Source organism: Seriola aureovittata, chromosome 16, assembly GCF_021018895.1.
Source record: "Seriola aureovittata isolate HTS-2021-v1 ecotype China chromosome 16, ASM2101889v1, whole genome shotgun sequence".
NCBI classification, from domain to species: Eukaryota; Metazoa; Chordata; class Actinopteri; order Carangiformes; family Carangidae; genus Seriola; species Seriola aureovittata.
Window position 1 is genome coordinate 19,401,240 of NC_079379.1, and position 27,933 is coordinate 19,429,172.

A 27,933-nucleotide genomic window follows, 5' to 3' on the forward strand; every position below is an offset into this window, starting at 1 on the left:
CATCTTCTCTTTACACAAAAGGGATGAAAGTTGGCGTTCTGGTTGTGTGTGGTTTGCGGCAAGTGTGTTCATTTATGCGCCGCCCTACTCACTTACGCACCCTTTAGACGGGCCACCAGCACTGACCGCAAGCAGAGACAATAAACCGAAAATAACAAGGATTTATCTCATAATAGTCTTTGATACGTGTCATCTCTAACTCTTCAAACAAATGCTATGTCTGTGCGCTCTACTGCAACGTACGTGACTTTCCACAGAAAACAAAAAGCTTTACTGTGATTTTAATTAAGTTGACTATTTAATAAAAACAGGTGCATATGATTTATGTACTTTGAAGCGAGGTGATGACACTCATTAAATCCAGGGACATTGTCTTCCTCTGGCGTTTTTACATTACCCTGCTAAAACAGAGCCGTTGCTCAGGCCAAGGATGTTACCTCACAGCAAACAGCTCATGTAGACTGGCAGGAGAATATGTTAACGTCCTTATGTCTGAATCAGGCATATGGCATAAAAAAAACACACTAAATACATTAACTACTTACTGTCAGCCTCTACACTGTATTTCACATTGTGACCCAGCACGGTGGGATTTCTCAAGAAAAACAAGAGATTAGTTTTGTTTGTTTTTTTGCTTTATGGCACAAAACAAGAGGAAGAGCTGTGTTCTGTCAACACAAACACAGCTAAAGTTTGCAGGGAAATCTGCTAGTAGATTGTGAACTGATCTAAAAATGACTTCCAACAATTTTAAAATTGCAAAATAAAATGCAAATATACTTGATGCAAGAAGACATCCTGTTTGTGACAGGAAGAAATAAGCTTAGTGGGAATAAAGAGGAATAGCTCAACATTTTGGGAAATATGCACAAGTGCTTTCTTGTCAGTTAGATTTTTTTTTTTTTTTTTTTTTTTTAAAGTTTGATACCACGCTCTCTTGTGTTTAGCTAAGCATAAAGACTGTTATCCTTTGTAACAAGATCCACCTGCCAGTACCTCCAAAGCTCACTAATTGGTGACTTTATAGGTAGTTATGTGCAGGACTATTTCTTGGCAAGGCGCAGTGACTTCCTTGCAACCTCATCATGTCAAACTATTCCTTTAGGATCATTAGCAATGATGACAATAATGCATTCAGTCAACCAAACTATGAAGAACAGATTAACTACATCAATGCATGGTTCAAGCATGCAACAAACTCAGCAGCATAGCACTGAATGATGAATGAATCACAAACCCAGCAGTCCACCTGATGTGCAGCAGCAGGCTGAGACACATCAGTTAAGCGGCAGAGAATAATTGAGGTAAGGATATTAAAACACAACTTTTTCATAGCTTAGAGCTAACAGACAGTCTCTTATGGAGCACTGTATTGCATTGATAAACATCAGTACATGGCTACAAGCTTAAGTTTGGGAATGAGTGCAACTGAGTGTAGCAGAGGAGCTCAGCAGTTTAGATGTAATTATGATATGAAAAACAGTCAAGTATGGTAACATAACCCTGGTTTATCTAATGCTAAACATTAACTCATCATAGGTGAATATTAAGTGTGTGGGAAAAGTTAATGTGACTACAGGTTGACAAAGCCATGTTGAGTTCCTGTGAAGCCAAGTATCAGAGGGAAATATTCAAAGCTGTGCCCAAGATTAAAGTCATGTTAACAACCCTAAAGCCAGAGTTTGCATTAAGCTAATAGGACACCCCTAAAAAATTTTTTAAAAAAACAACCACAACAACCTGACGTGACTTTGAAATATGTACTCATTAAGACACAAACATGAATATTCATACTGCACTTCTAGGGCCTACATAAATTAACAACATGAAAGCACAATGCTTGTGCCGAAAAACAACCAAAGCAAAATGAAAAAAAAAAAAAAGCTCAATTCATCAATTCAATTCACACAGGCTGACAGCAGAAGTTAGGCATTGCATGGCCCAGGAGAAGACCTGGCGGAGCAAACAAACAGCCGGCAGCTTCAGCTACCTGCTAGCATATTACCAAACAGACAAACACCAGCTGAACAGAGCCAAGGCATTAACACATACAACAGCAAACACTTACCTTGGTGGAGTGAAGCGGTGTCCTGCGGCAGGTCAACAAAGACATATCCCTTCAGAGAAAAGCCACAAGGTGAAGAAAGCAGAACAGGGAAACACCAGCAGGTGAAAGGGCAAGATGAAGGCCAACAGTTGACACGATTAGCAGTCAGCAAGATGAGTCTCTGACTGGCAGCAGTGGGGGAACTTGCCAACTTCTCCACGACGCGGCAGAATTGGACTGTTAGCAGTGACATGCTACGCAACAAGAGGCAACGTCAAAGTTAGCTAATTAGCAAAGCAGCAGCAGCAGGTACAGGAGGAAGGAGGGGCCAGAGCTTTTACACCTTAAATAGAAATTCTGAATTTCCCAACGGTGATATGTCGAAATGTCTTCCATAAAAAGGCCTATGGGTTTCTACAAAATAAAACTCATTGCATTAAACCAACCAACTATACACACTTAATTGGCAATTTATTATGTACGCCTAGCTAAAACTAATGCAATCTAATACCACAGTCCTGCAATACATCCTGCCTTCATGAAGGTTATAATGCAAATAGGAGGTGTTTCTCTTATTTACCATACCATCATTGATATAAATGACAAAATGATAGAAACCCTCCTCAGTAACCACAAACCACATCCTCCAAAATGATCATACAGTTGATTCACCGCCTCTCGAAAACAGTTTCAACAAAAGCTGAACATTAAACCCTTCATGAAGGGAGGATTTATTGCAGGACTGTGGTATTAGACTGCCTTAGTTTTAGCTAGGTAGACCTAATGAGCTGGCAACTGAGTGCATGAGGAAGTTCATATTAGCTCCACCTGGACCAGCAGCAGCATTAAAATGCTGTAAACACATTAAAGCATCAAACAGTAAACTAATTCAGTCATATAATATAAACCAATGGTTTTCAAAGTGGGGTCCTTGGACCTCCAGGGGTCCTTGAAGGGGTTCCTGGGTTTCCCCAGCAAAAAGAGGAATAATTCATTTTCACTATAATTCCATCTGGAAGTAACACAATAACAAAATGTATAACTATTTTGGTCATGGGTTTCAAACAGTTTCTGTAATGAAACATCTTAAAGCAAAAAAGTAATCAGATGGGGGTCTGTGATCTAATTTGTGTCAGTTTAGGGGTCCTCGATTTGAAGCTACTGATACAATATAAGACTATTCTGCATAAATACTACTTTTGACACATAGCTAAATACATTTTATTGTAACCTTTACTCTTATTACTTTTACTGAAAGGTCCTACATGTTCTTAACTCCTGTCTGGTTGGCTGTAATGTAAACCATGGCTGCTAATGGCCTTAAAGTAAAATTTTGGAATGCAGGACTTGTAAGTGTGAGTTTCAATTTTTTTTTACAATGTTTTACACTTTCTTAAGTAAAGAATCTGAAAACCTCCTCCACTGCTGCATGTAACAGAAGGGGCTCTATTATAACTCTGGGAAGCATCACACACTTACCGCATCCTCCTGCCTCTCAGCCCAGGACAATTTATGACCAGCCAACCCCGGGCAACAGGGGGCACTTAGAGGTAAAGTGTCAGCACTGGCTAACAGCTGCACACATATTTATCCAGCAGCGGCAATTTATGGGGAGGGTGGCTTGTCACCAGATGTGACCCTATGGGACATAGCTTCAGCTGGGGAAGACAGCGAAAGGGCATCGCATTGAGGATGGGGGGTAACAGAGAAAGTACGAGAGTCAGAGCATCAGTGTATGCAAGAGGGAAAAAGTGCAGGATAAATGTCCTGGAATGTGAGAAATGTGCCAAGTCTCCATTTGTATCCTTTCTTGTCTTTCTCTCATTCGCACATATGGGCAGAGTACAATAGAATCCCAATGCACTTGGGTCATCTCACTGCAGGGTCAGGCTGAGGAAAAAGAGAGAAGTAGAGGAGAAAAAGCAATAAAAGATCCCGACAATGAATCTACGCAACAGAATGATAAATGATCGCAATGAAATCAGAACTGTTTTAATGACAGCATAATGAAGACGGGTGAAATTGAGGGTGCGAGGAAGAAGTAAGAGAACATGAAAGTCAAAGCAAAAACCAAAGCGCCAAATGTAATGAAGGTGGCGGCTGGGAAAATCTATATGAGACAGAGTGAGGGAGAGATGGAATGCCGGTCCTCTCTGCTGCAATAAGCCTCCAGCGGCGAGGGTAAGAGGCAGAGAGGCCAGTATTCCTGACAGAGCCTTATCTCATCTTCAGCCTGGAATAAAACCCATTTTCCAGCCCCGGGACAATAAAGCACAAGGTTACCGAACCTCGCACCCGTGACACCCCTATTTAGAGAGAGGCCTCGGCCCAACATAAAAATGCATAACACCATCACCGTACTGAGAGGTAGTGTATGACACCAGGGCTGAGCTTGCTATGTCTGTGTGTGTGTGTGTGTGTGTGTGTGTGTGTGTGTATATATATGTGTGCTTTATGATAATGCAGCAGAAGTGTGTTGAACTTCAATGTGTAGCAGAGCAGATAAACTCTGTTGGGGCAAGTAAAGAGACTCAGAATGCACTCTGGTGCTGTCATGCTTGCTGCTGCATTTTTTTTTTGTTCTGTTTTGAGGTTAACACACAAGCTCTAATTTAATTGCCTTGTTTATAACCTTGAAGAGCAGGAGGGAAGTAGTGTGTGAGCGTATGGACGTGTGAATGTGCATGCATGCATTTAAACAATTGAATGGGCTAGCACACCCACAGCATGCATGTTTGTATGTTTCCCCCATGGGATTTCTCTCCTCACACATTGACATGAATGTGACAAGTGGCCCCTCATCATCACTAAGTGGATTGAGCCGTGTGATGGGCATATCAGGCGCCCTCGGGAAAAATGCCATGCGACTCATAATGTGATTCTCCTCTGTCGTAATGGGTGACAAGTGTTTCCTGTACCCACCATCCATCCAGCCATCCATCCATCCATCCATCCATCCATCCATCCATCCGAGAGCATTGCCTCCCTAAGCTTCGCCTGAGGAGACATGGAAGTAGATATGATAAGACGATGGAGAGATCGACAGGAGAGAGCAAGAAGAAGGGAGGGATGGGGGTGGAGGGTGGGGGGGTGTCTGTGTGCATTGCTTCAAGCCAGGAGATGCCCACGAATCTTCAAGTTTCTTGTCTCATTCACTCACAAAGAGGAGGCAGAAAAGTGAAACGCCTGCACTGACAGAGAAATAGACTCTGGCAAAGGGAGATGCAAACACAGTGTGGCTTAAGCTAACATTTGCCCAGAGCTAACGTCTGCTGGATTGAACTTTTTGTATATCTCATTTCCCTTTCTCTGTCTCCGTCTCACACACACACACACACACACACACACACACACATATGAATAAAAACATGGTACTCAAAAGGGATGTGAATAAGAAGTAGCACACCACGATGTAGAAAACAAGCACACTGCTCTCTTTTCTCATAGCTATGCTAATTAGGTCAATTATTCCAATGCATGTTTGGCATCATGGAGCAGTTGGTGCAGTTCGCAGAGCATTAACAGCGATGTCATGCTAATTGCAAGTTTGTAGCAAATTTCTGCTCCGACACGACCATTTGGCTCGGATATGGGCGCAGCTTAGTCTCCCGCACGGCCTTACCTTTCTTATCAGAGGGAGACATGCAAAACTGGCCAAGGACCAGCCACCACCCATTTGAAGGAAAGGCCTCTGTGGTTTGCTCATTTAAATGAAATAGCAGTACCGAGCCAGGCTCTGGCATTCACAGGCTCTTTTAATTGCTTGAAACACTATAAAGGGGGGGAAAGAGAGATTTGTCTGGAAAGTACGTTTATCTAATCTCTCTTGAACTATTTCGCTTGGAAATACAGCTCTGGGAAAGCCGAGACAATTAGCACCTTTTAGAACATACTGAGAGAGATCTTGGGCAAATTTCAAAAGGCGATTGGGGATGATGTGATCATTTGAGAATTTTGAGTTGGAACTTGGCACTGCTGTTAAAGATAGCGAGATCCTTCCCCCAACATCTGAAAGAAGGAGATTACAATGGGGGCATCTTTTGATTCAAGGGCTACAAATTTTGTTTCAGTCTGAATATCATTATACAGCTATTGTAGCGGTCATGTAGCGGCTCTTGAAACTACATGTATTCAGAGTAAAGGACAAACCCATGTGAGACAGATAAGCTAAATTGCAAAAATTCTTTCAATGCCAAACCTGTTAATTGGTTTGGCAGTGCATCAAAACCATCTCCAATGCTTTATCGTTCGACATGAAGGCTACACTGCATCAAGTGCTGTTAGAAATACACAATATTTTTTTCTCTAGTGTAAAAATGGGCAACAAGTGCGATGTAATGGTTAAAGGTCAAAAACTAAAACGCCTACCATATGATAATAAAATAAAATAAAAATAATAATATTAATTATTAGCACAGTCTATGATTATTGCTATGTTTTTTGTCATTTAGTGTAGTGCAAAAACATATTGCAATAACAGCTGTTTGTATATGCATATACTGTAAGTGTCAAAGTGAAAGTGTTTGTGCCACATTTTTCTTTTTGTATTCCACAAGAGTGTGTCGTACATCTCTAAAGTCATGTAACAGCCACTGAGAAAATGACTGCTATTATTGTGGGATCCATTCTCTCATTATTGCCAACAAAAACAGCACTTGAATGCATGATATACTTCCATCGTCTGCATTCTGAAGTAGCTTGCAAGGCGTACTTGAAAGCAGCACCACCACAAGGCAATTTGCAGTGTGAAAAATAGCTATACTCAGCTAGCATTATTTGACAATGATGAAATGTGAGCCCTACATTTTCCTTCAGGTGTTTGAGACAGTGCAGAAAACTGTAAAAAAGGGTGATGGAGGCTTAACTCCTTCCCCAGCATCAGGGAGTAAGCCCAGCAACTTGGTGAGTTTCTTTGGTAGTGCACATGAGTGAGTCTTTGTGCGAATGTGTACATGTTGTATCTATGTGTGCGAGCGTGTGACTGTGTGAGTGTGTGCGTACAGAAGCCCTTCATCAGATGCTGGCAGAGTGGAGCGCAGGGGGGGATCGATAGAGCTTTGGCTTGAAACAGGGAGACAGTACCTGGATCTCAGCCGACCTCCACCTTTCCTCTCATTGATCTTCATTACCTCCACAGACTGGAGCTCGAGCAAGAAGGAGCTGGACGCGGTGGCTTATACACACAGGAACACGTACTGTACACACTCCCACAGACCTCCATGTACACATATGCACACATACACTGCACAGACTGTGCAGTCACAGTAATATGTCTTGCTTCGTGGAGCCTTAAGTATACATGTACATGTAGCTAAGACAAAATGAGACATATACCAAGAAACCTGAATGTCAATTCTAAATATGCATTTGAATGTATTTTAAGTTTATTTTGATCTAACATAAACCTGGATGAGCCCTATTATTTTTATGTGTGTATATGTGTGTGTGTGTATACTTATATATTACATATTATATATATATTATATATGTGTGTGTGTGTTATGCATATAATATATATGTATATATGACAATATATATATATATAGTGTAAAGGTAAATATTGGAACCCAGATTCTCACGATTCATTCAGATTCCTGGAGAGTTTGAAAATACCGTCTGTACGGTCAAAAGCTCCAAAACCAGAAATGAAGTTAACCTTGAGTTGGTTTTGTCAGCTGCTGTTTCAAGGTCAAGATTGAACAACCCAACTCTACTTTTGAATAATGGTACATCTGATTTATGAGCACTGAAGCTTTTAAATGGCAACTTCAGTGATTTACTGTTGCACTTTAATAAAGATGATGGACAACAACCGACATGTTTTTATAAAAGGAATGCTCAAAATCGAAGTAGTACTTTTAGTTGCTGGTATGAGTAAAAACAGGTGATCCTACAGTTACCATTGTGTAACTCCTCAGACTCTGGTGAGGAAATGCCCATGTCTTTCATACTCCAGTACTCCCAGTATACACCACAGGGTTCCTGTAAAAAATCTATAATAATTTATATTAAACATATAAACCTGCAGTTTCATATTTATATCCAAACAATAATAAATACTAACTGTGATGTTTACAAGCAACATGGAATCATTTAGTTAATTTATAATACAGCTAATTACAGTAATGTAATCAGAGACTATAAAATATTTTTTATTTTTAACTTTTTATTTATTTATTTATTTATTTTCACCAACCACATTCAATTATTACAACTGATTGTCAGATGGTTGCAAAATAAAGAGAAAGAGAAACAAATAAAAACAAATGCAAAGGAAAGAAAATTATAAACCAAGCAAGGAAAAACATGGTATTTGTCCACCCACATATCCCACCCACCTCTTTTGCCATGCTACACAAACTTGACCCTTAAATATACACAGACAGTAACGGTTTATCTTTCAAACTATTTTACATGTACAATTTCACTGAGGTGATTTACATGTAGGATTTAATTGAATCAGCAGCAGCAGACTTTATAGCACCACTTGCTTCATCATTAAGAGCGTTTATTGATGCAACTGCATTTATTGATTTCAACACTAAAAGATTATGAAGAGAGGACGCCCACTGGCTGGTATATAAACTATGCAGGGGTTTCAATCTTACAATGAATATTTTCTTGGCTGCAGTCAGGACAGAAAACAAGTACATTCTTTTAACATTGTCACAGTTTAAGGAGTGAATCATCATTCAGAGCTGGTTAAATAAGGTACATCAACCCCAATAATGACTGATAATACAGAAAGTGTTCAGACTCTATCAGAGTTTTCACATTTTGTTATGTTGAATCCTCATGCTTAAATGAAAGAAAATCATTTTTCGCTCCTCAGTCTACACTCAATACCTTGCCTGTAAATTCAACTGATTAGACATGATTTGGAAAGGTACACCTCTCTGTATAAGGTCCCACGGGTGACAACGCATATCAGAGGAAGGAACTGCCTGCAGAGCTCAGAGATTGTGTCAGGGCTCAGATCTGAGGAAGGTTGAGGAAGAAGAGCACAGTGGCCTCCATAATTCTTAAATGGAAGAAGTCTGGAACAACCTTCTTCGAGCTGCCAGCCCAGCCAAACTGAGCAATCATGGGAGAAATAAAGTCCTTGGTAAGAGAGGAGGCACTTGGTAAGCGTCATGTCTGGTTTCCAGGCCAAACAGAGGTTTCATCAGACCAGAGAATCTTGTTTCTGACAGTCTGAGAGTCCTTTAGGTGCTTTTTTGGCCACTCTGCCCTGAAGCCCAGACCAGTGGTGTGCTTCACTGATGGTTGTCCTTCTGGAAGTTTCTCCCATCTTCACACAAGATCTCTGGAGCTCAGCCAGATTTTTTTTTTTAAATGAAGGGGCTGAGTGCACTGTATCTGGGTAATTTGATAACAAAAATAATCTTGACATTCATGTGGATGTACAGTATGTGCCAATGGTCTTTTGATTACAAAGGAAGAATATAGACTTGGAATTATCTTTAACTGACAGCATCCGTGGGTTGATAATGGAACAGTTTATACAGTAATAGCTGATGATTGTGATGGTATGAAGTTCTAATCAATAGTCTGCCCATCTTCTGATAAATCTACATTCCATACCATCAGCATATAGTATAAAGGCATGCAATTTCTGTTGCATTATTTATACATGACACAGACATGAAAGGCCAGATGGAATGCCCATGGGTACTCAATCTGTTTCCAAGGGAGTGTGAAAATAAAAGATGCAGCAGGTAAATGATATGTACGTTCCATAAACTATTAAACACTGAGACTTTTTTCTAGTTTTTACTGGGAAGTGATGATTGTTGTCAAATCTGTTGATTAGGCAACGTTCTTTGTTTTTTGTTTTTTTTGCAGAATAGCCTCTTTGGAGAGATTTGGGTGTCCAGGACTTTCAAAAATAGATAAGATGATCTCAACAGGCTTTAAAATATTAAAATAAAGGCTAAACAAAAAGGAAATAATTAAAACCTTAAAAAAAACACTCTGTTTATGGAGTATTATCTTTTTATATCCAAATAATGTATTCATTTACAGTACATCCCAAGTGGGTACATTTTCGACTTTATTATTTCCACAGACAGCAACAACAAAATTGGATATGAACACATTTTAGTCAGGCTCCAACTTTCAATTAAGCTGCTGAAGGTTTTGTCTATTTGAAGAGAGTAGTATAATTACTTTATTCAACTCGATTATTGAACAGAATGTCCTTGACAATGGCAATAACAGGAGAGCGAACAAAAGCTGTTTTTAGTCAGGGAAATTGCTTGAAATACCCGTGTAATCCTTTAAAGATTTTTAAACACTCGCAATCCAAGACAATTTACAGTCAACAGAAGCAAACAAGTCAAAGCAGCTGGTAAAGACGGAAGGTCTAGCGCGTGGATTAGAGAATTTGTTTATGCATTGCTGGTGTGTCTCTCTTCACCTTGTCTCCAAGAAGCCAGGCATTTAATGCACGCCAGGGAAAAGTGAGTTAAAATAGGATCTGCAAAAGCAAGGGAAGAGAAAGAGTGAATGAAAGGTGCTATATTGAATAACCAAAGCTCTCAGGTGCTATTCTCCCCCCTGTGACTTAAGTTAATTCAATTCTTCCCCCTGTCCCATCAAGCCTCGTCTGGAAGTAGAAGGCATCAAAGCCGAGCCGGAAAACACTAAATGATTGTAACTCAATTGTTGCTGAGCCATCATTGATTGTTTGCCCGGAAAGATGTTGGAAGAGAGACAAGACACTTATTTTGTCCACCTCTTCCACCCTCGGTAATCACTTTTGGGATGGATGTGTGTGTTTATGTGCATGTTTGCACCTATTAGGATGAAGAAGCTTCTGTGCACTGAGCTTTCATCTGTACTTGCAAGGTATATGCACTCAAAGAGCTAATGACATACAAAGTTATTACAGATAAGGAGATAAAATTGCATGAAAAACAGAGAGCTCTTTGCTCACACACATAACTAGATGGATATTGAATTAAGTGCCTAATGCAGGTCATTTAGACTGCAACTGTCAATGTATTGACAGCATGGTGTTGAGCCGTGACACAGACAAAAGTGAAGGTTACTTTACTTTCTTAATGAAATATTTTCTTGCACTGTGCAGCTTTTTAAGCCTTGTTATTCATAAGGACTTGTCTTACACTTGTCTTTTAAAAAGGACTATCTGTATGCACAAGAAAGCTGGTATTAAAGGGCCACATCAAGGTCAGTTTACTCATCACACAGAGTACTATTCAGCCTGTTAAGACAGTTGTATAACGTCTTCTGTGGCTCAGGAGAGAGCTTCGGATGTCATAGTGATGTCATCAGGGTTTTCTGGTCTTGGACCTGGAGACTACAAATTATTGTAGTTGGGTGAGGAATTTTAAGGATGTGAACACCTATTTATTAAGGAGGTTCTAATAAAAGATAGAGTTGAGTTGCATTATGGGAAATGTAGGATCTAGTGTTTGGGTGTTTTACCCATACTTAAGACTAAATGTCAGGTTATCTCAGCCTCTGCTGCTTCAATTTTTGAGTATTCTTTTTTTAATCTGTCTCTGGTAATTCCACCAACATTACGGAAGTGAGTACCTCATTAATCAAATCTACATATGCTGAAAACAGTGACAAATCCTACCTTTACTACTATCGTTCTGCTAATTCATAAAAAGATTTTTGCTATGTTGAAACGACCCTTAACATTGATCCACTTGTTCTGGAAAAACAGAAAAACATAGAGGCGTAGAGGTCAAACTTTACAAAGACATTACTGCCAAGCAAGGGTCCTTTAAAGCAAAATGTTATGGTATGTTTTCTGGCACTTTCACAAGATAAAGAAAGACATATGTTCACAGCAGACAAATACTGTGAACTTTTATCACCTGTAAGAAATGTGGCACAGCTAAAAAGAAAGTGATGAAAGTGAAAGTGAAAAAAAAGCTTGAAAAAAAGAGATGTCGGTGCCACAGGAGGGGGATAGAGTACCACTTCAGTGTCACCCACAGATGACATAATAACACCAATTAATGGTGGGATCTCACCATGCCTAATGGTGATGGTGTGAGAGCACAACCCCATCAACCACAGAGAAGGTGAGGACCACCAACATATACTGTACTGTTTTACCTGGTTTACCCAATTCAGAACGAAATTATGGTGTGGAGCCCTAAAAGTTCATTTTTAATATAAAATCATTACAAATGAAGGTCTTTAATATGCCCTCCAAATTTGTGACAACACTTCTTTACGACCCACGCTGGCACAGGAAACTGCTGTGTGTATGCCGCTGGTCCTCAGTGATTAATTGCTAAAGAAACAAGCTGAAATATTCAGTAGCATTGCTGGAATTAGGGAGGAATCGCAGGAGGTTGATTTAAAGTAAAAAGAATTATATTCCATCCTGAGAGATATATTTTCTTTGTTAAATAAAGGCCTGTTGTTTTGAGACTTTTCATCCCAGAGCAGGACAGCTGGTTGTTTTAATTAAGAATCAGTTTGAAAGCTTATCTCATGTTTGAGTTGTACGACAATACAGCCATGTTGGGGAGAAGTCAGTTATTATCGGAAAACATGCTACACCTCAATGAATTGAAGCCATATGAGTTTTGGAGTTTGTACATTAAATCACAACTTATGCAGAGACAAGAACTTACATGTGGTTGATGAACGATACATGACACTATCCATAGCATTAGATGAGGCTTAGCTTGTTTTCCTGGTGGAGTGTGTACCTGCAGAGAGGCTGCAACAATCCTTGAGGAGAACACATTATTTGACACTACTTGTGTCACTATGAAACCCTTTTTACCTTTCTTACTCACTTAATTACCTACAATAAGTTGATCCAGCATCTAGTGCCCATTAGAAGAACTTCAGCTCAAAGTGCATCAATAGTCTTCCTCTTTGCAACAGCTCTATTAGCTGTTCAATGTTTTCCCTGTTCATTCATCTAAAGCAGCTTTAATATAAGATATGTGATTATTATGGTATGTAGGCACAACTAAAGGTATCGTCCTTACCGTTTCTTGGATTTGTGATGCTGCAAGTTGTTCAGCTGTAATGAGTCTTAGACACCAAATAAGAAAGAGGTGGAATCATAAAATAATTAATAAAAAGCTCTATAAGTCATTTGTTCAATCAGGTAAAAGACTGACGAACAAGCAGTCGATTTGGTTTAGGGGTAGGCGGTGAGGGATTGGAGGGACACTTTGAGTAGACGTTAAAAATAACAAAAACAAAACATGTAATTCCCAGGCCCTTTTGGCAGGTGTTTGTGTGTTATTTATTGGATAAAACTGCCCTACAATATTCGTCTATCAGAAAGTTCTGCAGCTTGATGATTTCAAACTGGGTTGAAAGCTCCAATCCATTGTTTACTTGTTCTCCCAGCTACATTCTCTACATGCCACTTCGTTGCACGTATGGCATCTCGTTGAATCATTTGGAGCCAAAAAGACTCGCAGCTGAAAACTCATTACAAAAAAGTCTGGTACAAAAAAAAGAGAGAGAGAGAGCGAGAGAGAGAGAGAAAGAGAGAGAGGCTGTCAAAAGATATGAAGAGAGTGGCAGTGTTCATTAGCAGCAAAGTTTTAAAAGTCATTGCAATGTTTTAGCAATTTATTGCGGAAATTCACTCCGTCTCCTATGTGACCAACATTCACGCAAATTAAAGCTCAAAGATTTTTCATCATGTCATTTCAAATTTGGGGGTAATAGACGCACTGTATGAAGCCAAAACGTTTAGGAATGTGTCGCTGTCCAAGTCCTGTAACTGCCAGCAAAGACTCCAGGTCCACTTGGGCATCATTTAGTCCTTATCATCCATGCTGGATTAATAGATATTTCAGGCTTTCTCTTTTTGGCCACATCCATCTCATTGGAAACAGAAAAGGTCAATCTCATGAGTCAAATCGCTGACATGTTTAATAGTCCTCTGAACAGGCTACAGTGAGTCATGAAGAATGTAATCTCTCTCTCTGAAACTAGGTTTGAATGGGGATCATGAATGTACTTTTCACTACATGTGTGGGCTGGCTCGAGTAGAAACAACATGTGAACGAATTCTCTCCATCTACATCACATGCATCTCTGGCACTTCACCACAACTCCTCTTGACCCTCACCAATCAGCTTAACTTTCACACCACGCTACACTCTCTCACACACTCACACACACCATTAGTAGTACAATCTTTTGTCGACGGTATAATCACCTAACTCCACTGAGCATGTCATTCCAATTGCCATGGTAATTAGAAGGCCTTGCTCTGACTGACAGTAGTGTGTATGCCTGTGTGAAAACCACAGCAAAAATAAAGGATAGCTTTGCTTCTCTATGCTGTATTCTCATCGTAAAAAGCTGAAGCAGAACAAAAGTTAAGCTATTGACCACCTCCGCTTCTTTGCTGTGTCATTATGATCAAGTTATTTGACAAGAGGCATCCATTTTCTAGATGCTAAAACTGAACAAGAGATTACTTTGAAATTTTGAAGAGCCCACAGATAGCAGCACCAAAATCTGCAAGCTGCCTTTAGTGTGGCTGTTAATAGCTCGGGATATTTTAGGCGCTAAACAGGAGTCTGCTGAGGTACAAACTTGGCTTTAGCCTCAATGCCTGATTGGAATTCCTTCCAAAAAGCAAATAAAACAAATAAATTAATTTAAAAAATAGCCTTCCTTAGAGATTATAGCCGGAAAATAATAATTACACTATTACCCACAAAAGCCTCACATTCACATTACATGTATTATAAGGATAATTTTGTTTGATTACAACTTGAGTCTTATTTTTTGTATCTTTGGCAGAAAACACAATGATCATATATGCTGTTGTATGACGTGGAGCTGGATTATCTAAACTGATTGTCAGTAAAAGAGTAATGGAGCACAAAATGTTAGTATGAGGCATGATGTCAAAGTTCTCACTTCCGATTAGGATTTGTTATCCTCCTAAACCTGTATGATCATCTGCTGCTGTTATGGCCAGCCATGATTTTTTGGAAATGTTGGCCTGTTGGTTGCTCAGCTGAGTAACTAGGCTTTTAAATGGATGCCATTACATTTTCCACAGGCATTCATAGTCCCCAGAGGATGAATCCTCATGATTTTGGTGTCTTTTCCTGTATTGAAGCCATTGCCTTTGACATTTTTTGTCAATGAAATCTAAAAATCTAATAAGGTGTAGAAAGAGACTGGTGAATGGAGTTTGTATGATGACGAATAGGCAATGAAGTGGCCCACAGAGTGAAAGCAGAAACCCCCTTAAGAGTGAAAGCCAATCTGCATGAGATTTACCCACAATCCTACTTGTTGGCATGCAGTCCCATCACTTGGCATCATGCTGCATTATTATGTAGGCACAGACTAAATGCATCCCTCTATCACCAAGATAATTGAAGATAATTTCTGAGTATCATCATGCATTATTCATAAAACGAGGTTACATAATGATAGATGTTCAAATGAAAGGTGTAATTAATTTTTCATACACCTGAAATATAATTCAGAAAAACAATTTAAGTTTGAAGAACCTATATTAACAAGGTCAACAATTATATTGTGAACATCTAATTAATAATCCTCCAATTATTAATAGACAAAAGACAACACAGACAGCTTAATCACAAAAAGCCAAATTTTCTGCTCTAGCACACAACAAAACAATGTAGTGTAGTTTTACATGCAGCTCACTGCTCCCTCAAACACCACAATCACTGCCTGGCCCACATACAAAAAGGAATGGTTGCTCTCTGGAATAGCGAATCCTGACCTACTCAAAGAAAATAAATGGCATGTGCTGCCATAGCATTGAACTTTCTCTAAATTTAGCACATATATCATTGAACAAGTGTTAATGCACTTGCAAAAGATAGTTTTGCAATTAGATGTCACCGGTCCACATCTGCTAAATTTGCACAGGCCCAAGAAATTGCAGTTAAAGGGATTTGTTCTGCTTTAGTCCATTTCAAACCTAAATCAGCCTCTGGTCAATCTGAAATCAAACATCTGCTAAGATTAACTATTCGAAATTTGCTGTAATTTTTACAGCTCTCTTTTTAAGGGTCTTAAATATGAGGGCTACATGCATGATGCAGTACTAAAAGGCTTTAGCTACATGTCCCATGGAAAAGTCATTATAAATAACAGCATTGTTTTTGTATTGCAATGTAGCACTAGCTCTAGTAACATAGTACAAAATTATAAATAAAGAATTAAGTGTTCTAACTTAACCCTTGGATAGTTTGGATGCTACAGGAAAACTTGGGCGGGCAACAATGGTTAGATGTATGCTTTAAAGGAGCTATTTTTACGTTTTGCTATTGCTACATAGCCAACAATAGCATTAACAACCTATTAGTTACCAGTCTAAAAGAAACTTAATTTGTTTCCTCACCAAGAGCTGTATCCGGCAATGGAAAGCATCACCAATGTTAACTATTGTCTCTATCACAACTCTGCTTCCACTGAAGTTAGCATGCTAACCAGCTAGCCTCGGCCCATCTTTTCACTTTCTGATAGCTACTCACTGTAGCCTCCAATCTGCCCTGAAGACGTGGTGCTGCTTAGAGAGCGTATTATAACTTCTTGTCTTGTAAACACAGCAATGACCGAAGCTCTTGTCAAGCGACAATCACAACGACTCTAAGCAAGGAACCACATTCAGCGGCAGAGAAAACATACAAATAGTTCCTTTATTTTTGGTATTTTCAAACAGTATGCTTCACTTTTTCAAGTGAAAACCTGCTGCTCTTGCTCGAAAGTCTGATAACATCTTGGCTCCTGCAGGATGAATGTTTTATTTTTGTAAGTAATCATGTTTTAATGTAGTTAGCTACAATAAAGACATGTCCCTTGTCTATTGATTTCCAATGCAGGTAGTGAGCTAGCTAGCCAGGCTTACTAAAGTTAGCAGCTTACACAAAGCAGATACATGCAGTTTAATCCATTCCGTTACACTGGTGCTCTTGTGTTTTTTTTTTTTTGTTGTTGTTGTTTTTTTGTTTGTGTTGTTACAGCTGAAAAAAAGACACCACCCTCCAAACTCTTGTTACTGAGTAACACTCTTACTAAATCCCCAGGCACACTACCACACAAAGGCATTCGCAGCTTGGCCTGCCATTCCTAGGTAGCTGCTGAACTATGACTGGACTATCGCTGTTCGAGAGTGCGGTTTACCGACCTGTCTATTGTCAAAATACACCAGAATGTAGATCCATTGGAAACTGTAAGTGTATGGTTCAAATACTAATATCCCATGGCTCATTTCCTGCATTTTATGTGGAGCGCATTAGGTATAATTAATGGTTATTTGATTGGCTGTAATCAATGGCTCTGAGCATAAATCAGCTGTGTTTTTTTTTTTCCCCAGACAGTTTGACAAACCTTTCTGTCCACAGACCAGCATTCCGTGGAGTCAGTGTAATGGACAAAGAAAGACAGTGTGTGTGTGTGTGTGTGTTTGTGTGTGTGTGTGCGTGTGTGTGTGTGTGTTTGTGTGTGTGTGTGTGTGTGTGTGTGTGTGTGTGTGTGTTTGTGTGTGTGTGTGCGTGTGTGTGTGTTTGTGTGTGTGTGCGTGTGTGTGTGTGTGTGTGTGTGTGTGTGTGTGTGTGTGTGTGTGTGTGTGTGTGACCTCCTCAAGGGGACATCCTGACATCATCCACAGTGGCGGTGGAGACATGATGCTGTCACAACAGGCAGCGAGGGGGGGCTGGCTCGGTGTCACCAGCTCTGACACACTGGGGAATGACCCATGCTGGAGTGTGACAGTAACGGGACAGGTCTCTGGGAAAGGGATGGGTGGTGGGGTGGGGTAGGATAGGGCTGAGTGGTGGGAGGGTGGTTTGTTGAGGATGATCAGAGAGACAAGGCATGAGACCAGACAGGATGACTGTGTCAGCATGGATGGATACAGCATTGTTTGGATATTTGAAGTAAAACACAGTTCTGACCTGACAAGTAAAAAGCTGTGTTGCATTTTTAAACATCAGTATATACCACTGTCAAAATAATGATGACAGTTTTGTGAAACCAAATGAACAACTGTCAGCCTCTATTGATTATTATTTGCAGTTTACTTCAAACAATAATAGCCTACCATATTTTCCATAAACCCTTTTTTGTAATTTGTTGCGAGAGACAGAAGCTTGCATTCTTCTCAAGATTATTTTTTTGATTTTTTTTTAATTATAAAGCTCTCATTTTCTTTGATTCTCCATGCAGATAATAAACTTGTCACTTGGTTTTATTTCACACGTTTCTAATGAGGCTTTGCCACTCACTTAGTGGCTTCAGCATTATGAGGGTATGCGTACACACGCTCAACCAATTAATCTGAGCCTATTTAATCTTTTGGGGCTCTGCCCTATAAAAAGACCGAGGCAACAAGACTCACCATGCATCTAGGATTGCCAGCAGACATTGTGCAGACTGTCCAAGGTGTCGAGGCGTAATCCACCATTTGAAGACATTCGGCTAAATGGTGCCTTCCAGAAGCAGTGTGGGGGAAAAAGGTGTTGATCGGGTGACTTGCTCATTTGGCTCAGTTCTCTCGTTTCTACAACGTCTGCACTTTCATGGGGAGTTTGGAGGAAGTTTGCTTTTTTGGCCGCTTTCACCTAAAATGTTTTCTGCTGGGGTGTTTAGGAAAAGAACACCCAGTGATATATTCCTCTATCCCACAGTCTGAGCTGCTTTTCATTCTTTAGGTCCTGAGGACCTTTGTGAACCTACATTATTAGGCAGGCCTCTCCTGAATGGTTGCCATTAAGTCTGCCCTGCTGACTCACATGATTTATGTACCTTTCAGTCTATTTCAAATATGCTCTAATAAAAAGAGATCTGAATCACACCCCCTTTCGGGCAAAAATCTGCACTTTGCCTTCAAAATCTTTAGAATTCATTTTGAAAAACTGATCACTTCTGTATTCAGAAATGACTCAAAGATTGTTGCTTGACTAAAATGTAGCCATTCACTAGATTTAAAGTAGTGACAGTGTGTGGGGGCTGATTTTGTTTCTTAGAGTTCATTTAGGTCAAGAATGATTCAGCCAGATGTCTTCTACCTCCCACCATATAAACAGAAGAGCAAGGAGTATGTCTCTCTCATACTGTGCACTGTGTTAAGTGGAATGCACAGCAAAGTGGAGGTGCACACAATAGAAATAGATTGTCTGGTGACTCTGAGCAATAGTAAGAAAAAACAGCTTTTTCAATGGTATATCACATACCTGTGTGTTGGAGCCTTCTGTAGCTATTTGTGATTTCTAAATGTCTTTGCACAGCTTTGACAGACTCGATCAGCCACCAAGTCATCCTGTTATTATTTATTGGACATGTTGGGTCTTTACAAGTTTATACACTACGATGCAGGACTGGTTGTCATTTGGAACCTTACTTTTTATGTTGAGTAATTTAATGGTTTTCCACCTGAACAGGGTAGTCAGTGAGCTGATCATGTTGTATTTTGGTGTGGTGTGTGAGGAGTCCAAATGCAGTCTCTACGCCAACTGGTAAAACATATAATATAAAAGACATATGAGTAGAGAATAACATTAATTTTTACTGTGAAAGTTGTTGAATTCTTTGTGGCAAATGGTCACACTCCATTTTACCTGTGCCAGAAAAGCCAATCAATATCATTTCCTGGTGAAGACCACCTGCACTGTGATGATAAAAAAAATGCATGCGAAAATACTAGCTGGATTAGATGGAGATGGAACAATAAAAATCACAGGGTCAGAATTAAAAAAAACTAAAAAAAAGAAACTCACTGTAAAAAAACAGCTATGAATAAACAAACATGTTCACATGTAATGTTCCTTCCAAAGTGCTCATTGTGCTGAAGTCGATGGCCAAGTGAAGAGAGTCCTAATGAAGACCCACAAGTCATCATAGAGCTTTCACTGTGATATGCAACAATCATTTCTTTAGTTTCACCTAAAGGCTGCTGCTGCTTTAAATATTCAATCTGTTGGTCGGTACAATTAAATAATCTGGAATAGCTTGTTTCTCCACGATAAAACCACTGCTGACACCCAGCTCTGTGGCCTCTCTTGGATGCTGCCTCTTTCTGTCTTTTCTTTCTCACAAATGATTTGGCTGCGTATTTTTAATAGGAGAGATAGGATCCTCTGTTTTTCTGTCTACTTAACATTTCTCCCCTCTCTCTTGCTCTCCTCCCCCCTCTGCTTGTCAGAAAAAAAAAACTGTAATAGAACGATGGAGCATCAGCATTCTCTAGAGGCCGATGGAGGGCATAACATATTCTTTGTCGAAATGTATTCATCTCTCTCTCTCTCTCTCTCTCTGTCTGATCTTCTCACTGTCTGCTTCCTCTCAATACAAGATAGTACAGTATTTATTGCAGAAATCATCCTTGTGCAGATTGAACTATTCTGAGCTATCGTTTTTGAATGGACTGACTGGTGTATTTGTGTGCAAACAGGAAGCAAATGCGAAAACCTGCAATGTGGCTTGTGAGTAAGTAAAGTTATTGACACACCCTTAATTAACCTAGTAATTACCCTTAGGACTTATGTTCTTTTCTTTTCTCTCTCTGGTTGACATAGCAACAACACTGTAAAAACCTAACAATTTTAACAGTGTTCTGTGTTTGCTTTCATCTTCCCAGTAAAACCTTAATGCCTTAAAGTACGTTTTCCTAATGTGTTCATGCATGCCTTTGTTCGCCTATTCACTTCCACACACATCACAACTAGGGAGCAGGTGTTTCAGTGCATCAATTGGACACTAAAGACAAAAAAGGTAGATTTTATTTGTACCCAGGTCTATGTAGGCGACGATGCTATTTGCACCCCGGATGGAATAGCCAATGTGGCTATTTACACACGGCGGAGAGGCTTTCTAACGCATGGTTAACATTGTGAAAGGGTCAATTTTAACCCAAAACATGATCTTTTGCTAAACCTAACTGAGTAGTTTTGGTGCCTAATGTTTACCAAACTGGAACTGAAAACTGAATAGCATTTTTTTTTTTTTTAAACATTATAAGTAGGATACACATGGAAATCAAATCCCAGTGTCCTGGGGAAAAGTCATATGCTTGACCCAGCACAACTCCTTCCTACATGTACTTTGTCACCTGACTTCCTGAGGTCTTTCTGCCATAGCGTCTAACAAGCAGGCGGCAGCAGGTGTTTAGAACATCACTTGGCATATGGCCCATATTAAATGGTGCAATGCAAAAATTTGCGCCATACTGTGTAACGGCACAAAAAAAAAGTTGCTTAGGGATCCATGGGGCATTTCGAACAGGTGTAAATAGCCGAATCGCTGTTATGTGACAATTTTCACCCGGTTTTGAAATAAACACTCCGAAAAAAGAATCCAACAAACACACAAACAAATAATAAAAAACAAACCAAGAGGTCTGGAGCTATTTAGAGAAATCCCTCCCTCCTGTGGAATGTGTTTGCCATGAAGACACAGCTATTATACTCTTTCCTACAGGGATTGGCTGTGATGTGAATGTTAATTTTGATTATGTTGTGTGTGTAAGTGCTGAGAAAGGAAATGTGATACAGGACTGACGGTCTTTGGAATTTGAATATAATGCCATTGGGGATCTTGGGGTGTGTTTTTGTTTGATATGTGCTTAGTGACATCAGTAAACACACAATTTCAATACTGGAATTTCCCCAGTGTTGTCTTTCACTTTTGATTCAAAACTATTTAGATATTTATCATACTTTCAGGCTAACAACTGACACCTGAAATCCCCGGTTTTCTTTGTTCTTCTTTCTCAGTGCCCTGCAGAAGTTGGGAAGTAAATATAAGTTGATGAAGCAGACACTGAGCGGGATCTAAAGGTTAAATTCCTGAAACCAGCGGTGCTCGCACTGACTCACAGACTAGACTTTACTGATGGACATCAGTTTCGTCCTCCTGCCTGTTGTTTAACTGTTCTTCTAAATGGTTTTGGTTTAACTGTCATTATCGTTGCCCAATCCCATGTCCAATTGTCAATGCTGTTCCTTTTGTCTGATATTATCTCTGTTTCTCTCACCTATCCTCTTCCCTTAAAGTGCCCTGAGGCAGATTTGCACATGCAAAACAAGTCCAGGTGATGAGGGTGTGTTGCGTGACTGTATGTGAAGTTCCACCCTCCTTCATTCCTGAGGTCTTTGCGTATGTTCACACCTCAGAGTCAGTTGTCACAGGTGAGACCACAAGTCACAGGTCCTGCTGGGACACACTCACCTGCCAGTCAGGAAACATCTCATTTATACCTCTTCCTTGTGTCACAGGTAAGGCGTTTTATGTTTATCAGAATTGTTAGAAATAAAATAGCACTATAAATGAATTTCTGAATTTCAGTTTAATTTGAGATGAAAACTAAAAGAAACCAATAGGACAGAAGATAGTGTAATAAAAAAAAATGGGACAGTAAAAGGGCAAGAACATTGTTCATTATGTTCCTTTTCTATCACACAGCGAGGCAAGATCTTGTATGTCAAGGGAAGAGCTCAGCCCTGGTGCATACAAAGGAATGAGATTTATAAAGATGGATAACTTGAAGCGGTGCGAATAAAACCACACATGGATTGCTTGTGCTTTACACCTCTGGCAGATGTGTGTTACCTTGAAAAATGGAAGAAATGTTGAATGTACAAAGCCAGGATGTGCGAATGACAGAAAAAGAAAGAAAAGCAGAGCTGGGAGGAAGGAGATATATATATATATATATATATATATATATAGAGAGAGAGAGAGAGAGAGAGAGAGAGAGAGAGACAAAAAAAGCCACACGCAAGAGAACTTCAACCCCACCTTGTTAGCGAGGAGCATTGACTCATACAGACAGTGCAGTGTCTGTGGATAGAAAAGTATTTGCAACTAGCTCAGCCTGTAGAACGAGTCACAGTCAAAGATCTATCACTGTGTCAGATGAGGTGGTTACATATACAAGGTGCTAGATAAAGCAGTAGACATAGTGGAGATCTGCACAGAGGATCAAGAGAATTTATACAGGTATAAAGTGATAAGAGTCTAAGAGTTATGTTGGCATGTTTGGACATCCCCCGCCTAACAACCTCACCTGTTTGCAAGATGCTGGGAATGTTTATGGTTGTTGACTTCCCCCACACTGTGTACGACTCTTAATAAAGCCAGGAGCATGCACTAGAGCAGTATTTGCGTCGCACCGAGTAGATATATTGGAATCAAATGCCTCACATAACCAGCAGTTTCTCACTTGAGAAAGCATGATACGTCTCGTCTGTCACAACAAAGAGAAAGACAAACACGCCGCAAAAGAGATAGACGAGGTCGGCTGCTGGTGGCAGGGAAGGCAACTCTGCAATCTAGAGCAAAATACGACAACAAATTGTGGTCCGGCTTCGCCATCTCCCTGAGACAAGATATGCTGTTGTCATTGAGGGTTTCTTTTCCATCTATGTGTGAAACAGAAATCTATCGCTCTATATGTTTGCATAAAAGCAGATACAGTTATTGTGCATACGTTGGTGTGATTTTGCAAATTTATCTTTGGTATTACATGAAGAATTACAGCCTCTCCTCAAATTAAAACTGAGGAACAGTCTTAAAGGCGCAGGGTGAGGCAAATTTTAAGGTTAATATCACCAGTTGTGTTATCCACTCAGACGCAGAGATAAAGTGTAGGTAAAATCAGCCGTGATTGAAAGTGTCAGTGGCTTTCAGTAGCCTGTGTTGTGATTCTGAAGGCTTTGATTGAGTCAAGTTTTTTCATGCTGTGTAATTTAATAGTCAGGAATGCTGGATGAGAGAGAAAATAGCAACTGATTTGACAGCTCAATATGTCTACAGTGATGCCGAAATGCTGAAGGAAAGTGTTTCCGAATTCAAATACTTGGGATTAGACGAGGCGGAATTGAAACGGAACAGTGGACAGCGAGGCTGTTATCCAACTTGTTCGCTGTCAGGCCGTGAGCATTCATCAGAATGAGATGTAAATGTAGAGGAGAGGCATTTTTTCGTCTTTGTTGTTGAAAAGAAATCCTTGAGAAATCTTAACCCTTTTGTAGCACAGCACACCCTCCTTGTGACTACACTTGCATTAGAAAGAGGATGTTTGCACACCTCCCTAAACAGTTACACCTGTTGCTCCAAACCTCCCATCCCAGTCTAAACCCATGAGTATCTATTTGATTTTAGACCTCAGTAATTCTGTGATGCACATACATGCACGTGCCCACATGCAACCGCCACTTCATTAAAAATAACAACATCACAGCTCCATCTTTAAAGTCTGCACACGATCAGACCATTAAATCCACATGGTAATATTTTAACTTAAATTCCCTTCACAAGTGAAATGCTGTCCCTTAGCAGTCCTTTGAAGACTGCGAAAGGCATTTGGGATTACAGAGATGACTGTGGCTGCCTGATCAGCCACACTGTTCAAATAGCTGACTATTGAGAGTATTAGTTTGTCCTTTCAGCAAAGGGCGGCTCCGGTGATGACTTACTCATTGATGTTCAACCAGTCAGTATTGAAACGGTGGCTCTGTGCAAATGCAAATCAGGTATGACAGGGAATATGTTTGTTTGAGAACAGTTTCTCGCTTGTTGTTTCCTCAGAGGTGATCACCATTTTAAAATTGTTGTTGGTTGTTTATTCCGCTTCTTAGGGTGGAGGAATAGCACAATATTTATAGTCTCACTGATATGGATGTGGAAAATAATAGTTTTGCATGTAAAATGTATTTAATTGTGTACATCTATGATACTGTAACTCAGTATCTACAGTCAATACAACTTATTTTGCAAATACATAAACCTTTAAAAGGCCATGCCACTTATTTTCCACATCAAATTCAGTTAATTTGTCATGAGGAGTACATTTCTTTGTGTGGGAGTTGCTGTATAATGTCTCCTGGGGCTTTAGTGGCGCTTTGTCAAGTCTGTAAAATGGTCTGATGATGTCACAGTGATGTCATCTGGGTTGTGTCAGCTTGGATTTGGACACTATAGATTTATAGCAGAAAGCTTGCTTTATAAACTGGCAGCGTAGAGTCTGAAAGATGTGTGCATTTACCAGACAGGGTGGGTATGACAATACGCACAATCTAGTTTCATTATGGGAAATGTAGAATTAAGGATTTGTTCATCTTTACCAAATTTTAGAGATGTTAAGTCAGGATATCTGAGCTGCTACATTGATTTTGACCATCTTCTTTAAACCTGTGGTGGTTCAAAATCACTGGAGTACTTTCTTTACACCCAGGTGCAATTCTTGCCTTAAAATAAAATGAAATATACGAAAATAAAATTGTGCAGTGTTATCTAAAGAATAGAAAGGTTTTAGCTTTTAAGTGCTTGCTGCTATCCTTTGTCTAATCTACTCTTTCTCTTTCAGCTGCTCAAGGTCAGCTCACCATCCCACCAATTCCACCTGCGCTACTGAAGAGCTCTTCCATCTCCCTCAGCCTCCTTCGTTCCCTCCTCCACCTCTTCGGCAGCAGTCATGAACTGGTCTGCATTGGAGGCCCTCATCAGTGGGGTCAACAAATACTCCACCGTGTTCGGTCGCGTCTGGCTTTCCATGGTCTTCATCTTCAGGGTGATGGTGTTCGTGGTGGCAGCCCAGCGGGTGTGGGGCGATGACAGCAAGGACTTTGACTGCAACACGCAACAGCCAGGGTGCAAAAACGTGTGCTACGACCACATCTTCCCCATCTCCCACATCCGCCTGTGGGCCCTGCAGCTCATCTTCGTCACCTGTCCGTCACTGATGGTGGTCGGTCACGTCAAGTACCGGGAGAAGAAGGACTTGAAGTACACCACTTCACACAAAGGCTCCCATCTCTATGCCAACCCTGGGAAGAAACGTGGAGGGCTGTGGTGGACGTACCTGGTAAGAACAGAGTAATGGAAGTTCATTCCTGGCTTTGCTGGAGATGCCACATGTAGAGAAAAAAAAACAAAAAACAGATCCAGCAGTGCTTTGGCCGTGACCAAACTGAAGTAAGTCATTCTTAGAAAGGTCAAAAATAATTGCCATGGATGAGTGGCTAGGAGAGTGGAGAACACACCTGTGTAATTATATATTATTTGTTTAGTCCTCATCACAAGAAAAACAGCTTTGACAGTTTCTTTTGCAGGTTCAGTAACAGGTTTTTATCATCCCTCCAAACTGGACTATAGCTGTATGAGTTCAAATCTTGCAATGGTTGATTTTCTTTTCTCTTTTTGTTATAAATCGAGCATTAGGTCAAAAAAGCATAATTTCTTCTAAATTCAAACATGTAGTGACTGAGAAACCACTTGGATATTGTATGATGGATGGACAGGCAGATGTACTTTTCTGTCATTAATTTTAAACTTGCTGAAAAATGTGTCTCCCACTTTAACCTTCATTCATCTTCTCACAGACGAGTCTGATTTTCAAGGCAGGCTTCGATGCCGGCTTCCTCTACATCCTCTACCATGTCTATGAAGGTTATGACTTGCCCCGACTGTCCAAGTGCAACCTGCCGCCGTGCCCCAACACGGTGGACTGCTACATATCCCGACCCACCGAGAAAAGGATCTTCACCCTCTTCATGGTGGTTTCTTCTGCCGTCTGCATCTTCATGTGTATCTGTGAGATGGTTTACCTCATCTGCAAACGCATCCAGAAACTCCTTAGAAAGAAGGTTCAAGCAGACAGGAGGATGTTCGCCGAGACTCATGAGATGGCGCTGCTGTCAGCGCCCAGGTCAGGGTTCAGGCCCAATTCACCCATCAGAGTGGATCCTACAATATCCATCCAGAACCTCGCTAACATCAAGGCTGAGGAAGTGGCTGAGAAAAAATAATATGTCAGCAACTATGTTGAAAAACTGAGTTAACAACCCAAGGTGCCAGAATACGTGGTGAACTGCAGCTCGCCGCCAAAGAGATATTCATCAATTCAGGGATTTCTGAGACAGCGGTTTGTAAATATTATCATGTTAAATGACTTTCTGCAGGAATGCACACCTGATGCATGCAAATTAACCAGAAGAAGCTAAAAGTTTATGTGTGTGTATGAGTGCGTGGATGTGTGCATGTCTGTGTTTTTGTGTATTCCTATCATCCAGTAGCATCAGGTATCAGATACTTTGTAAATAAAACTGCTAAAAGTCTAAAATGTTGAAAGACCCCATGTGATGTAGTTACAGAGTGGACCCTTTCCCTGAAAATACACATTGCCCCCTAACGTATAAAACAAAATAAAGCACAGAGCACTTCAGGTGTGAAACAGTAAACTGCAGAAATCAGTTGAAGAGTTTTTGTTCTCAAATATGGAGTATGACGGAAATTGTCCTCATTATGCTTCAAAAGTTACTCTGGCCCTTGTTGACATTTTGTGTCCACACACAATTAAATCAGAATCGCTCAATGAATGTATGACACGTCTATGCACTAATTCATACCACTGAAATATGACACCAAACATCTTTTTATACCCACACATTCTTATTAATTTGTTTGTTTGTTTGTTTGTTTAAAAGTCAGATTCTAGATAATATATTTTGTTCTCCATTTTGTATTTGCTGTTATGATCTATAAAGTAATTTCACTAAAATATTTAAGTGTGTGTTCCTTTTGTTCTTTTTGAAAAAGAGATGAAACAATGTATAGTTAAATATGTGAATATATATATATATATATATATAATATATTACATCCCATACAACACCAGTGCATTGTGCATTGGTTTCTCATAAGAATACTATAGTATTCATAGATCTCAATTAGATTAAAATAAATAATTAAAATATTATGTTATCCCATTAGACTCTATAATTTTTGCAGAATTAAACAGTAAGTGAGTAACTCACTAATTATTCGATGATATATACCAGAGTTTTTTTTGTTTTTTTTAATTTATTTTTTATTAATAATTACATTACATATTCAAAGTAAGGCACAAAAGAAGTAGCCCAACATAA

The 27,933-nt window shown here is 39.8% G+C and overlaps 1 protein-coding gene across 1 annotated transcript; it reads left to right on the forward strand.

Annotated features, from left to right (window-relative positions):
• Positions 1-22,165: 22,165 nt before the first annotated feature.
• On the forward strand, positions 22,166-27,538 carry gjb9b (gap junction protein beta 9b). Its single transcript, XM_056399472.1, has 3 exons — positions 22,166-22,281; positions 25,374-25,871; positions 26,389-27,538. Exons 2-3 carry the CDS (start codon positions 25,482-25,484, stop codon positions 26,812-26,814), a joined length of 816 nt encoding a protein of 271 aa, XP_056255447.1. The 5' UTR covers positions 22,166-22,281; positions 25,374-25,481; the 3' UTR covers positions 26,815-27,538.
• The last annotated feature ends 395 nt before the right edge of the window (positions 27,539-27,933 follow it).

Bases quoted from the DNA above. Each gene is read 5' to 3' on its own strand.
- gjb9b (XM_056399472.1), top strand. From the start codon at position 25,482: ATGAACTGGTCTGCATTGGAGGCCCTCATCAGTGGGGTCAACAAATAC. The intron at 25,872-26,388 runs GTAAGAACAGAG...ATCTTCTCACAG, and splicing joins GGCTGTGGTGGACGTACCTG to ACGAGTCTGATTTTCAAGGC.